The sequence below is a fragment of the Beta vulgaris genome, chromosome 3 (genome assembly GCF_026745355.1).
Source record: "Beta vulgaris subsp. vulgaris cultivar EL10 chromosome 3, EL10.2, whole genome shotgun sequence".
Lineage (NCBI taxonomy): Eukaryota > Viridiplantae > Streptophyta > Magnoliopsida > Caryophyllales > Amaranthaceae > Beta > Beta vulgaris.
In genome coordinates, this window is record NC_079204.1 from 51,844,900 (window position 1) to 51,860,860 (window position 15,961).

Sequence of the window (15,961 nt, forward strand, 5' to 3'; positions counted from 1 at the left end):
GAAAAGGGGAAAAAGCCACGATTTAACCCCCTAAAAACCCTAGCCGATCTGAAAATTTCGGTCAAATTAATTCACTTCATTAGAGATTTTTGCCAATTCTCTTTAATCTTTGAAATTGGTAGCTCACGTCGTTTACGTAGTACAATTAAGTTTGCTTGTTGGCTTTGCTTTATCCTTTTTCATTAATTTTCAATCTCAAAATTACACCTCTTGATCGAGCCAAGTTTTCCCTCTCCTACACTAGTAAACAAGATTAGGGTTCTTAAATTCTGGATCCTTTACCAAAATGGGGTAGAGGATTATATATACCCCCTCTAATTACAAAAGTCGTAAAACAAAAGAAATCTGGAAAAGGCTAAACGGCTAGTGGCCGGAGCGGACTGTGAGAAGGTGCCCGGGCGGGTAGAGATAGGTCGCGGACGGTGCAGGGTAGGTGGGCTCGAGCTTAAAGCCCGGGCGTGCGCCTTAAGTTCCAGGAGGAGGCAGTATGTCTGGCCACTGATGACCCCGGGAAGGCTGCTTGTTTGAAGTTCCTGAATAATTGTTACCTTAACAGTTGTTCCTCTCAATTGCACTTGAAGTTTTCTTACTTTAAGTTGCTTCACTCAAAGCTTTCTCTCTTATGGGATTTCATTCAAAATCCCCTTACCCTAAAACCAAAATACAATTCTCTTCAAGAAAAAAACCAAAATACAATGATCAATAAACTAAGTAGAATTAGAGTAAGAAGGCAAAAAAACAAATGGCTTTAATGAGAGAATAAAGGCACTGACACTTTACTTAGTTAAACTCACTAAATCACTTGGTCTAAAGGTATGTACTTTCATGAGAGAACTAGTCTTATATGCATCCAATGCGTGCAAAAGCATATATAAAATTAAGTTAATTGTGTAAAAAAAATTGTTTTTGCATTTTATTTTTTCAATATACTATTGTATATGGCGTTTTTTTTATTTTTCCCCTATTTTTTTGTTTAAAGTTAGTTCTCTACTTTTTTCTTTCTATTTGTTGGTGTCCCACGTGTATTGCCTTATATAATAAAGATGAAGGCACTGACAATCATAAGTGGCGGTTAATTGAAAGAAATTAAGAGATCATAATAAAGATGAAGGCATTGACAATTTAGAAGTTGGTAAATAGTTCAAGTTGGTAAATAGTTCACTGCCATCATTTTGATTATTCAACTTTTTTTTTTTTTTTGTATTTTGGAGACAAAAGTTGGTGAAAAGTGAGTTAAATTTGGTTCCTACTTGTAATGGTGTTGTAAGCTTTTGTGCATAACACTTCATTTCAATGTTAGAAGGTCAATTGATATATGAAAATAAATAGTTGTATCGATTTAGTTCGTTAGTTCATTTTTGCTGGTTCGAACTAAATAATTCAATTTAATTCAATTCATTTGACTTTCGTTATATAAATGTATCCCTGATTGATTATCTTACAACTTTTTTCGTTTTGAGTTTCTATCTAGTGTAGTTGATTGAAATTTAGATTAGCTTAGTTCAACTACATTTGTATTAAAGTTTGATCCATACAATTTTAGTTTAACCAATATCAAGTAAAATAGTTATTGCTTGCTTAAATTTGTAAATACAAGAAAGTTGATTATTATTATTATTATTATTATTATTATTATTATTATTATTATTATTATTATTATTATTATTATTATTATTATTATTATTATTATTATTATTATTATTATTTATCGATTCTCTTTCCTAGTAAAAATACAAAGATGATATATTCATATGTCAGTTGTAGTATTCTCTTAGAATTTATAACAACGTACGGAGTATAAATTTTACGAAATAATTGACTTTTTTTCAATAAATATTATTTCCTCCGTCCCTAAATAGAGTTCGCTTTTTTCCATTTATGTATGTCCCAAATGGATTTTTCATTTTCTTATTTGGTATTGGGTCCATCAATTAAACAATATGATTTTGTAAAGTGACCTACATTCTCTATCCTTAATAAACTATTGATGAATATTGTATCAATTTTATTGTTTAATTCGAATTTAATATTATACAACTAAGGGTCCACTTATGATTTATCTTTAATACGTGTGCCCAAAAGAAATATAAACTCTATTTGGAGATGGGATAATGATTATCTATTGTCATCATGATGTAATTATGGTCACTCATAATTTTCATAATATTAATTACATGTATTACTTATTGTAAAATAAAGGGAAAAAACTTTGTCTACCCACCATTAATACAGACTTGTTAAGGGTTGTGGTAATTGAATCCAACTCAACATAATTACTATTTTTTAATGCTCTATTAGTAGTGCGTTGCATACCCGATGGGTAGGTACAGTAATGTCCTAAAATAATGTACCTTTTGGAAATTTTATGTACCACTTGACACCTATAAAAGTTAGGATAATAATATTTAAATTCAATATATGTTTGTTATGTCTTTCAGAGTGATTATGTAATATATCATATACATATAACACCAATAATAATACCAATCTAAGCTTTGCCTATTGATTAGGATTATCGCTTCCAACCTTGAGTCGGGGGGGGGGGGGATTTTAATTTCCACTAGGGCCACTTTGAGGGTAAGAATTTGGTTTATCCTTCTCCCTATCTGGTAGGGCATTTCATCTCCCAATCCTAAAATAAAAAAAAATAAAAATATGAGGCTAGTAATAATTTAAATATCTTGTAATTATATCATGTATATATAAGGTTAATAATAAAATAATATCATGTAATTTTATCTTTTCAATACATCTTGGGTGGACCGGATTTACAATTTGTGCACCCAAACAGAATTTATCACATAAGAACTGACTACATTAGAGAAAAAAAATCAAACTATATCATAAAAAATCTGACTACGTTAGAAAATTGACTATATCATACAAAAACTGACTAATATAAGAGATGATTATATCATACAAAAACTAAACATATCAAATGAATACCAACTAGATTGTAGAAGGGTAAAATGAATACTTTGACAATTAATATCTATATGAAAAAAAAGCAGATATTCTAAAACTCCACATTAAGACAAATCAAAAAGTGATTCACACATTTATGTTTTTTCTTCAGTGAAAATTCATAGTTTAAAAGTATTGCATTATTAAAATAGAATGGACGGAGGATTGTTCTATAACTTGCATATATTATACACATGATTATCTCATGTATCAAATCATCATTTCAAATGATTTTTTTTGGGGTCTCCATTAGGAACCCTTTGGTAAGAAGAAGGATCCTAATAGACCAACACTCTGAGAGGTCAACACAACTACACATGCCAACGCTTGAGAGTCGGAGGAGATAAAGGAATCCCTACTCCCAAGCACTAGTAGGTAGTGAAATTCGAACTTGTGATCTCAAAGTCACAAGGGGAGTTCTCTACCACCTCCACGAAGCAAGCTTGGTATAAAAAATAAAAACACGCCCAACCTTCAACTCGAATGAGTAGTAGATAATTTTTCTAGGATCACCATGATTGAATATTCAATTTGAATAGCTACTCACCTATTATAGATTGGTAAAATGCATTATGTAAGATTCGATTCCGTGATCACAAGCATTTATATTAATGTGTTAACCACTAAACCAAGTGATACTTGTATTAATAAAAAAGTGTATCTTCTATACCTTTTCCATTAATCTAAATTACATCCCATTACTTTTTGCAATTTATATCATATCACTAGTTGTACTAAAATTTCGAGGCTATTTTGTTGCTCATTTCTCATATATAGAGCTCTACATGAGCAAAAAATCGAGTAATATATAAACATAAAAATAATTTTAGATGTACCAACTACTGTATACCGTATAAGTTTTGATTATTAATTATTTCTATAAGAAACGAACTAGCTACACTACACAAGAAAACCTTAAATGGTTAGAGAAAACCATAATGTGGTCCTCCATGTATATAATATCACTTTATCAAAATTTCTTTGTGAATTCTCAACTCACAATTTTCTCAATGCTTTAATTTCCTGAAGTTGAGACATTATTGATGCTTAAAGAAGACAAAGGTGGTCTTGCTTGAGAGTCAACATTCTTTTCCGTCAACATATTGTTTTCCATGTTTGATACTTTAGGACCATTTGATGAACCAGAGTGTATTGAAGCTACTAAAGAGGTAAAATACTCGGATTTCCTTAATTCTTGAATTATGACCTGTGTTAAGGAAATAAAGAGACATTATAATTCTAAGAAAATTTACTAGAGGGATATAATTTGGACAAATAAAAGCCAGTTTTTGGACTTACCATGGGGGTATAAATCCTTGTCATAATACCATAGTTCAATAGTTTGAGCTTCATTGCCTCATCACCCCACACCACATGATCTTGGTACCTATTATTAAAAGCAATGGGAGGGGTAAAGGGGTCAATGATAAGAAAAATACAAGACAATAATAATTAAATACAAGGTAGCAAATTAGCCCGTTAAATTTATATATTTTCCCAAACACTATAGTAGTATCCACTTTTTTTTTTTTTTTTTTTTTTTTTTGTTAAATGATGAAAGTTAGGACAATTTTCTCTCGAATGAGACTCCTCACAAATCAAGAAGAACAAATTTATGCAACGAAGGTTCATTTGAAACATCCATGTCAAACGAGGTAGCAGAACTGTTGTGACCTTTTTTGATAGAAGATATTTCATAGTAATAGGTTTGATCTCGTGACTTCAAGTTATATACTAAAATTTTAACTAATAGACCAAGTGATAAGTATTATTATTTTAAAGTTTAATACTAATAAATGAAAGTTTTTCTTATCCGGAGTGTAGTCTGACCCTTGATAGAGTATAAATCTATTCTTGGCACTCCAACCATCAATTTAAACTTTTGGTTGAGTTGGTCCTTTGACATGGTACCAGAGCCCCAAGAATAGATTTATACTTTATCTCGCCCCTGCCCCCCTTACGCAAAATCCCTTTGGGCTTGAAGTGTGGATGCAGCATTACAAGCCTCCCTCATACTTGGCGCTAAATATTCCACTGAGAAAGGAGGGGTGGATGAGATTCGAGCCCTATGACTTTTTTGTCACGCTGACTCTTGATACCATGTCAAAGAACCAACTCAACCAAAAGTTTAAGCTAATGGTTGGAGTCCCAAGAATAGGTTTATGCTTTATCATACCAGCACCGGACCCCATCATACTCCACAGTTAAGCGTGCTTGGGCGAGAATAATCTAGGACGGGTGACTCCAGTATAAATCTATTGCTGGGACTCCAACCATTAGCTTAAGCTTTTGGTTGGAGTCATAATAATAGATTTATACTCTATCAGCCCTAACAAATAGTTTATTCCTAAACCAATACTGATATTCTGCCGTAATTCATAATACGACATCTTAAAAATTTGATTTCTTACCATTTGAGCATTTTTTCCTGCGGTGCAGTCGAAGCAATAATAAATGCCTGCAATTTCATAGTCAAGAATAAATATTAAGCCAATCAAATTATCAAAATTTCCTTCAAGTAAAATCTCTATGTTCCCTCAAAAAAAAAAATTATCATGCTATTTTTTTCAAATGTTTTGTTTTTGTTTCCACAAAGATTGCAGCCTAGATGTTTAGGTAAAAGAGAGTAAAAAGCAAGTGTAACTTACATTTCTATCAAAATTCAAATAGAAGCATCTTTTAACATCCTCAATTGTAGGCTTGCATTTGCATCTATCACGCCTCGAAGTCAAGTCAGAGTATCTTGTGTATGTGTAGTGCAAAACTACTGCCTCATTTATGTGTATCTCCCTGTCAATGTTTATTAAGAAGCTCTATGTAAATATGTGTAGTAAAACTACTAGCAGTTGTATCATAGTTTCAGAACTTTTCATAATTCAACTAGCTAAACAGTTCAGGCGAGGTCCTAGTTTATATGTGAACTCCTGATCCTTTAGTTTAGTGTCCATCCTTAATTACCTAAGTACTCTCAATTCCCAACAAATATTACAAAATCAATACAAAATCTCTATTATATATGACAACACATAGGCACACCAAAAAATCAAATATAGAAAAAGAAAAAAAAAACAAAGAAGACTAACTACCTACTTTAATTAAACAAAAAATAAATAAGATCACCATATCTCTATCTTTGTTATGCATGAAGAATTTTATATGTTTTCGCACACATCGTGTGCATATAAGACTAGTCAGTATATATCCGAAGGGTCAAACATGAACTTAATGTTATGTCTTTATGTGTTAAGGTATTAACCAACATGTGAGCTTGTCCCATATTGAAGAAATATAGAACAGATAATTAACATATATATAAGTTTAATGGACCACTCTTCCTATCGCCCATTAGTTTTAGGATGAAAACTCATCTGAATTTGTGTGTAATCACTCTCTTTTCCAATGAATTTTATCATTATGATTCGATTTGTTTGAATCTTTTCTTTTTTAATCATCACATCAAGATATCTGAGTTTTAGACTTGTAACTAGTTTTTGAACCCGAGTGATGCCTCGATGTATTTCATGTGTTAACACTATTTAGTAATTCAAGACAACTAATCTCATCTATTGCGGAAAAACGTCAATAAAATAAATTAGGATGTGCAAAGAAGGAAGTGAAAGCATACTTGGGCACTTTCTTGTAGTTATACCATCGATGAGCGCCATTGGGACGAAGATGATCTTGAATTCTCGCAGCTGATTTTCCATTTGCATATGTTAGAAAAAAGTTTGGGTTACCGTGAAATGTCTTCCTGATGAACTTAAAGTTTGTATAATTATGGATGGGAAGATCAGCCAAATTCCTTTTGAACAATGAAACCTGCATTATATGCATGTAAAAGTACTTGTTAGAAGAACCTTACTTTGGTATAAGTGTGAAAATACAAAAATTATGAAAAAAGATGGTCTAATTTTAATACAAAAGTAGACCTAGTCACTAAATGGATTATACTAGTCACCGAAAGAAATTAAACTAGTCGCTATTGTGCTAATTCTCTTTTTAATATTAGGCTTACCACTGCCTAATTTTAATTTAAAAGTAGATGGTTTTTTACTAGACAAACTCATGAAAATAACGAATTATATTCATGATGAAAACTACATGTTATTAAAATTACCTCACTGAAAGGTTCTCTAATGTTATCCCTCTCAACAGCAGCTTCCTGAAATGAGTACATACATATATACGCCAATTATGGTAAGAATGAGACAGTGAAAACGGACTTCTACTGCTAAGAAAATCATGTCATGATAAATAATAAGGCATACGAAATATTTTGAGGTAATTAATTAGCACGACTCGGATTAGATAATGACTCATAAGGGAAAAGATGAGGACTTTAATATCGCTGTGACATGCCTAAAATATTCCTATATAATTAACATTTAAATTGTTAAAATAATGTTATTGTTTAGGTGATCAAACTCAAAGCTATTTTTCTATTAATTATATTTCTGTACATCAACGCACGTGTGCATTACGTGCACATAAGACTAGTGATAAATAATGCTAGGTCAAACACTTTATAATAACACTAACAAAGTTGCCAATACCTAATATGGTACTATATCTAGAGATTCAAGTTCTTCTAAATTTAATAGCTCATTCAAGAACACTGAGTTATTGTAGCTCATTTGGTGTTGTTATGTGGTTGGTATCCTATTTTATATAAACTGATCTGTTACATTAACCAATAAGATTGAGTGACATTAGTTATAATACACATAAGATTTTCGTGTGACTTTATTGGAATTAAGTATATCCAACTATATAATTGATGTAATGATCATGCTTTTGAACAATTGAACTCACATAATTAAGAAACACAACTAAATCAACATCACTTGGAACTTTGTTGAATAGCTCTCTCACGGAGTACTCTCGAGTGCCTGCAGGATGTAGGAGCTCATCGGTGTCAAGATGGAGAATCCACTCCATGCCGGCCTCCTACATACATTTATCACAAAAAATACAAGGCAATTAGTTGATAGATATCATGTAATGATGACGATTAACATTACTTAGGCTGCGTTTGTGTTGAATAGAATGGAGAGAAGTTGAACTGATGAGAGAAACTGAAGTCAAGTAAATAGAAAATAAGTCCTAAACAACAGGACCTTAATTCGTTTATAAATACTTATGAGACCGTCTTCATAATTACCACATCTGATCGTAAAGTAGGACGAATTTTTTCAGGCATCCCATTATAATAAATGCTCTCTCCATCCTTTTTTTTATTATTACTTGTTATATTTTATTTTTTGGCATAGGATTTTAGGAGATGCATGTGGTAGTATTGGCAAAACTTTATAGATAAATGATAGAAAAATTTAGGAAAAAAGATAAAAAAGTGTAGCAATTTAAAAATATGAGGATCGTATGCCAAAAGACAATTTAAGAAATCAATTATAAAAAAGTGTAGCAAGTAAAAAAAAAAAGACGTAAGAAATATGTTAAAATTTTTCTTATTGATTGATTATTTCACTAGTCCAGAGTTAAAAGTTGATGTTGCATACCCTTGCCATGACTATAGCCGTTTCCATATTGAGGGTTTGCTTCACAAACAAGGCGGCGTTGCATGGCCTGTGGAAGGCGTTTGAAAGCCAAGTCTCATTCCAAATTCGACTGATAACACACACAATTTTGGAGCAAAGTAAATTATGGGAATTTGTTTTCTTTGTAATGCTTCATGTGTACATAAATTGTTTCTCATGGGACATATGATAATGAAATGTGGAACACGTACCGTGTACAAATCAGAGTGTGGATGAAATAATCATAAAGAAGAATTGGAGAAGAAGCAACTCTATTTAATACTTCCTCTGTTTTTTTAGATATTGGAGAAGAAGCAACTCTATTTAATACTTCCTCTGTTTTTTTAGATGATCTATTATAATTTTTGATACCATTTATATGCATGACTTTCAGTACTTATGTGATTTGTATTTAAGAAAAAATATAGTCATGTAAAATTTGTTAGATTCATCAATGCATATTTCTCAAATATCAGCTTTTTGTAAATTTGCTTATTGAGAAAGGCGTAACACGTGGTCGGTAAACTCTATTTATAGCCGCTTTATGATAACGGTTAGAGAAATTTCCTCAGGTACCCTTAAGGTTTGATGTAATTCTCAAATACTCTTCCCATTTGGGGAATTTCTCATATACCCTGAACTTTGTGTTTGGAATCAAAATACCCTTATCATACACTGAAATTTAAGTGCATAAATTTCCTAACTTATCTTTGAAACTTAAACTTTGAACTTCAAAACTCAATAAAGGTATTTTGAGAATTAAGCCAAACCACAAAGATATCTCAGGAAATTTTGATTTTGTTTGATGTAAATTTATGTTGTAATAAGGCAAGGACGAGGATATAATTTCGCACCTTCTAGCTTGTTGTTCCTCAAACTCTCTTGTTCTTGGTATAGTTTTTACACCCTGTGAGAAAAATCATAAATAAAATCAATTCATAATTAATCATTCTCTAAGCAAGAATAATACCTAAATGAGTAAGAAGGTACTTAATTAAGAGGTAATTAAGCTTGTAAACTCACAGGAATAGACTCAAGGACTTCTGAAACGCTGGGGGTTGCAGCCTTTCCTTCAACAAAGAGGAAGAAGTTTGAAATGCCAACAACTCTATGATAGAAGATCCATGGTAGAATATCTTCTAGACCAGCTGAAGTTGTCGAAGTAATACATATCTAGTAACATGTATCAATTTCACAACTGCATTAATGGGGTAACAATGTAGCATATTCACTTTTGTTTTTAAAATAAAAACTATATGAACTTTTTTTGCTAGAGAATGACTAAAAGTAAACGAAATTCGATATCTGTTGAATTTCATATATATTGTACACATGTGAATTATCCCACATTGGAGAAAGGTAAGACAAAGTATCATAATATAAGTTAGAGGAGCTACTCTTATTATTGCTAATTGATTTTAGTATGGAATCTCCTTTAAACTTGTAAATGTATGTAACTCTCCTATCCCATATTTGGTTGCACAGGCCAATTTGTTTTATTAATAATAACTTTTTTTTGGAAGAACAACAAACATAATTTTTAGACACTATAATATACATAAGCATTCAATAGAAAGATTTTTAAATAACATACTCTCTATATTTTCATATTTTTATTAACCACTTGAAATCTTGACATCATTCACAAATGGACATAATCTTTGAAATTCTTCTCAGTATAAAAAATAAAAGAAGTTATGTGAGGTTTTATTTGATTAATTTCAATTAGTATGTTATAAATATTGATCAATTGTTAATATACTAATATATTATAAAAGATATTTAACTTAAAGAAGTTCATTGGCAAAAGAGCACAATCAATGTAGATAAAGATGAGAAGAGGTAACTTCTTTTTTATGTTGGAAACTAAACACGTGAAGATTAGGTGATAGATATATATCTCCACAAATTATTAGAATAGACGGTCTAATTTTAACATAAAATTAGACGAACTCAAGATTGAATTTTTCTAACAAATCCATTCTATTTCACTCTAATCTAACACTATACTACTCATCCTTTATCTTTTCCTTCCTTTTTTTCCGTGATCGAACTACAACAGATAATTTTTTTTTAAAAATAACTCGGTAGTTTTAGCGAACGTATTAAACTAGTCACTAAATGGATAAAATTACTCATTGAATCGATTAACGAATATCATTACTGGATAGATTAAACTAGTTACGAAATAGATTAACCTGGTCCCTAAATAGATTAAACTAGTCACTATATTAAAAAAAGGTGACATGTTCTCCTATTAATCTAGGACTTGGGTCGCGCCTAATTTTAAGTTAAAATTAAACGGTCTCTTACAAGACCAATTGTTTTATACAGTGATTATGAATGAAGATTTCTTGCAAGTGAAGTGATATTTGGAGGGATTCTACTTTACAAGAAGCAAGAATAAAAACCTTTGTCATAGAATGGTAAGTAAGGATCCATAACTTAATTTTCCAATCAAAAAAAAGGATCCATAACTTGAGTACTTTAACGCATATTATGGAGAGTTGAAATAAGTATTATACTACAAAAGATCCAGCAAATGCATCAATAATTCAAGAATGACCAAATCGGCAAATCGTAATATTTATATATCAAGTACAAATATCCCGAGCAAGGAGTGAAGAAATCGTGGGTGGCATGAGATATGGGCTAGACACTTGGCAATGCCGGACTCAATCTGTACGAGTAGCCCTCAAGGATCGGAGGAATAATGTTTTAGGGTTTTCCATCATTCTCTTGTCTCAACTTCATTATGGTTTAGTGTAAGTTATATAATTAGGTGTCAGCTCACAAACGAACAAAGATCCTAGCCAAATATTGTCGACTTATTCAGTTCTTTATAAGGGTGACTTTTATAATGTGATTTATCAAAATGGGTGTTTGGTTGAAAGTCTTTTGAAAAGAGTAACAGAATTTACTCATTTTATTGTCTTGTTATTTGTTTACTTATTTAGTGATTCTTTTTACGCATTGGTTAAAGTCCTCTGCTCTCATTCTCCCACCTTTACAGTTTCACTTACTCTTTTTTGATTCATCATTGATCATCACCTTGACCATACAACAACCATCCTACCTGACCACTCACCTAAACTTGCATGCAACCAACTAACCCCACCTGATCGGTTGATCCCTCGACCTATGACGTCCATCCAACCACTAGATTTGCACATCCCAGCCACTGAAACCGTCCAAATAACACCTGCATCACTCATCCGGCCACCAATACCCAAAACCCGCACCACCCACCTAGCCATCTAATACCTGCAATGCCTACTAAGCGACCAAAACAACCCCAACCCAACACCGCCGCCAACCTAGCCACCAAAACCGCCCAATCCACACCTAGCACCAACAATGATACATGTCCCCCATGCACCCACAAAATCACCACTACCACCCAAAAACCACCACAATACCACGAGAAACAATTTGAACCCAACAAAACCACCCACGACCATCCGAAAACCCCACCACCTAAATGGCTAAATCATAATTTATCCACAAACCTTAGAATTTCGATGTAAAAAACATGGAAAAATGGGGAGATACCTCTTATCTTTCATTATTTATGGATTTAGATGGTCAAATTCGACCATGAAAACTCTAGATATGAAGTTTTCATGGTTGAATTCGAACTTCAAAACCTTAAGTCCAACTTTTTGAAACATAAGGCAAGATATAAAAAAGGTGGTGGTGGCAACATATGGGGAAGGGGATGGGTGGCGGCAAGTGGTGACTGGTGAGGAAGGGTACTGATGGCGATAGGTGGTCTAGTGCGGCAAGAGGGGGTGCTAATAGTGGTGCTATATATGGTGGAAGAATGATGAGAAGAAGAAGAAAGATGGAATGAGTATTTATCAAATAAACACCAATTTCAATCTAAGGGTTGAACTTCAATTTCCTTTTCCCTTCTATCCCTTTCTTAGTTCCATTCTCTTTATCCATGACAATCAAACGTCCACTTGATGTCTCAACATTGTCTTGATATATGAATGATGTTGCATTATTAATAACTCTATTTCAAATTATTTGTGAATTTGTATATTTTTTTATTCCCTCCACCAGGGAACCCCTTAGTAAGAAAAAGAATCCTACTGAACCAGTATACGCCTCGAAGTAGGGGTTATAAGGGAATTCCTATTTCCAAGTACAAGTAGGTAGTGGAGTTCGAAGTTGTGACCAACCACCTCCACCAAACAAGCTCGTTTACAAATAATTTGTAAATTCGTATATGCATCAAATAACAACCCTATTACAACGTTAGTAATTCTTATTAGTATTAACCCTGTATATCATAATTAGTCTCCCACATCATACCATTAACTAATTGTAAGTTGTCTCACTTATAAAGTCTTGTATTTTGTTTAATGTATATAAAACCTTTCCAAGCTTCCCTAAGATGGCTTTAAAAATAAAAAAAAAAAACCCTTTTCAAGCTACTTTGGTTTCTAATGACATAAACTTTATTGGATTTATGTGTAATTTTATAAGGAATATGTTATGTTGATGTATACGTAAATGGTAATGGAACTCCATTTTAAGCATGAGGTTATATATTTCATAAAATTTCATCATCTCATGAGTTGATACTAGCTCTCCAAGTGAAGTCTTCTCATAAAAATATGCCAAATTGCTCTAAACTAATTAGGTTTTCAGTTCTCATAAGGTGTGTTTATCATAAGGTGCCTTTGATCAATTCCAACTCTCATGTTATGTTTCACTCATGGTGTAACAAAAATGTACAGATAAAGTCATCATCTAAATCAACTAAACTCTAAAAGAAATAGGCAAAATAAAACTAACCTTTGGTCTAACAACAGAATCATTCTTATCAAACTCCCAACCTCTAAGTTGTGAGAAAACAAAGGAGTTGCTGTACTTAATATTGGACAATGAGGAATTGACCTTCGCCTGAGCTTTGGAGGTGCATAAGATCGGATGATCAAGGGACAATCCTCTTAAAAGATCGCTCGAGCCGCTCGGCCGCCATTGGAGAAAGAAGGTTAACAAGAAGAAGGAGAGGGGAAGAAGAATGATAACTAAAAGGTATTTGTTGATGAAGTTTGTAATGGAAAAAGAAGAAAATGTAGTTAAAAAAGTTGAAGATGATGAAGAAGAAATCTTGGGTTTTGGAGATTGGGAAATATGATCCACCATTATTGTAATAGAAGTTGTTGTAACTTAGGAAATTTGATCAAAAGAGAAACCATACTATAAATTATAGCTATTGTTGTATAAACTGTGTTGACATTATTGTCTTTAGATGAAGGAGAAGGACAAGAGATAAAGCATTGACCCTTGAGTTTGAGGGAGGCAGGATTTGGACGTGATGTAATTTTTATTTAGATTAATAATGGAAGACCATGTTAGTAGATGAGTTAGAAGTAATTAAAGAAAACTAGTTAGCTCTTGATTTGTTCATTCTTCCCGCTGTTTTAGCAACTTGTCTCTATTGTTTACTGTTTGTAATATGCTAAGAAACTTTTTTAGCTTTCACCACTATGTGCGAGGGGTTGTATTCACCTTACTTTCAATCTATTAAGGGGAGGAGCGAGTTTGGTTCGTTGGTTGGTATCAGTTTGGAATCAGAAATCAAATAAGATGGTATACGGTTGGAATTAGATTCCTAATATATACTATGTATTTGGTTCAGTTTTGAAATAAAAATGATCGTGATACCTATTGTTTGATTTGAATCTCTCTGGAATCAAGAATAAAATTAAAGATTATTTTATTTTTTCTTATGTCTTGTTTAGAATAAATCAACTGTGATACTATAAAGTAATTCTAACCTTTTTCTTTGAAATTCTTTTAATTAATTTTCCAAGGTTAATAATCTGCAATCATTATGGTAAAAGTTTAAAATACTAGAAGATTAGAGCATATAATCCAAATAAAATTATTTCATTTTGAAACCAAGCTTCCAAACTACAAATGTTCACAACTACAAGACAAATCATTATGCAAGATTGCCCAAATTATTCGCAAAATTCTAACAGGTCCACTCGTTATAAACTTATAGAACAAAAAGCAACTACTTAACCTGGTTCTATAAAAACTAGGGATTACGACTTAGTAAGTCAAGTACTACTTCTTTCTTCCAACCGTCATTAGGACTTGAAAAGAAAACATCCATTTTACTTGGATTTGATGAAAACAGACTGAGCAGCTCTAATTGCTTTAGCTTGAGTAATACCAGGTAAACTAGCTATCTCTAAAAGCAACTTCTTTTGACAAGCCCTTCTTTTCTCATTGCCTTTTGGAGTCTTTTTTTCTTCATTTTCTTAGTAGGAGGAGGTTGTGATGAAGCATCATTGTAGCTAGGGATGGCAATGGGGCGGGTCCACCTGGACCTAGACCCGGACCCGTTCATTTTTCACAGACCCAATCCCGCCCCAGATCCGTTGGGTCTAGATTTTTCAGATCCAGACCCAGATCCGCTGGGTCTAGCGGGTCCATGGGTCCTTACGGGGTCGTAAATGGGTCCTTCTTAGTTTTAAGTTTTCATCACATTTTTGAATATATGTAATTAAAAATTTTCGTCCTAATATATATAGGTTCTTGTTTCCAAGGTTAAAGCATTTTCCAAACAAAATTTTGAGAATTAACTCATAATATATTAAAATGTTACAACTTACAAAGTTACATGTTTTAGTGGATTTACAACACTAACGAGTTCACAAAATCACAACTCATAAAACTTTAGAGTTTAGGTAAAAAAAAATTCTAATATGTAAATGGGTCCGCGGGGAGGGTCTGGGTCTAGCATACGTGGACCCGGACCCAGACCCGACCCATGCTATTCGGAACCCAAACCCGACACGCACCCATTGGGTCTTTAATTTTTGGACTCAGACCCTTATAGATGGGTCGGGTCCTTGCGGGCCTAGGTCGGGTTCAGGTACCATTGCCATCCCTAATTGCAGCTAGGGGGATTGAGATGTACCAAAATTATCATCATCACCGGGATGACGCAATGGCGTAGCAATGAGGAATAATTACTACTTAAATTATGCATAATTCTTATTATTATGTATTCTAAACTTATGAACATTAGTTTATGAACCTTAACTATGTTTCACCTAGTTATTTATGCATTTCTAAGTTAGTTATGAAGTTTAATATTTATAATGTTACGTTCTTTAACGAACTTATGTTGCCTTGTATTTCCAAAAGGAAAGTACGACAGTAACACACCGGCTAAGTTAAGTCTTTCGCTGCCAAATAAGAGTTAATTAATGAATCAATGATGCTTAGAAGTCGGGGCGTTACACATTATGCATGGGTCGAAAACTATTTGATTCATCTTTAATTATATACTATTTTGTTTTGGGTACAAGTATTTATGAGAGTAGAAATATTAATAATAATAATAATAATAATAATAATAATAATAATAATAATAATAATAATAACAATAATAATAATAATAGTAATAATAATAATAATAATCATTACAA

The 15,961-nt window shown here is 32.5% G+C and overlaps 1 protein-coding gene across 1 annotated transcript; it reads right to left on the minus strand.

Moving 5' to 3' along the window:
- Nucleotides 1–3,865: 3,865 nt before the first annotated feature.
- Nucleotides 3,866–13,795, minus strand: LOC104889587 (glycosyltransferase-like At2g41451). The gene is made up of 11 exons (XM_010674844.3): nt 13,305–13,795; nt 9,522–9,671; nt 9,353–9,405; nt 8,481–8,589; nt 7,777–7,911; nt 7,082–7,126; nt 6,590–6,783; nt 5,613–5,754; nt 5,376–5,422; nt 4,264–4,351; nt 3,866–4,171 (listed from the first exon to the last, which is right to left on the minus strand). The coding sequence occupies exons 1-11, from the start codon at nt 13,656–13,658 to the stop codon at nt 3,980–3,982; spliced, it is 1,509 nt and encodes a 502-aa protein (XP_010673146.1). The 5' UTR covers nt 13,659–13,795; the 3' UTR covers nt 3,866–3,979.
- Between the last annotated feature and the right edge of the window lie 2,166 nt (nt 13,796–15,961).

Coding starts and splice junctions, on each gene's coding strand:
- LOC104889587 (XM_010674844.3), bottom strand. CDS start 13,658: ATGGTGGATCATATTTCCCAATCTCCAAAACCCAAGATTTCTTCTTCA. Junction 5,755..6,589: donor AACTACAAGAAAGTGCCCAA/GTATGCTTTCAC, acceptor AAACATTGACAG/GGAGATACACATAAATGAGG. Junction 4,172..4,263: donor CAAGGATTTATACCCCCATG/GTAAGTCCAAAA, acceptor TCCTTAACACAG/GTCATAATTCAAGAATTAAG.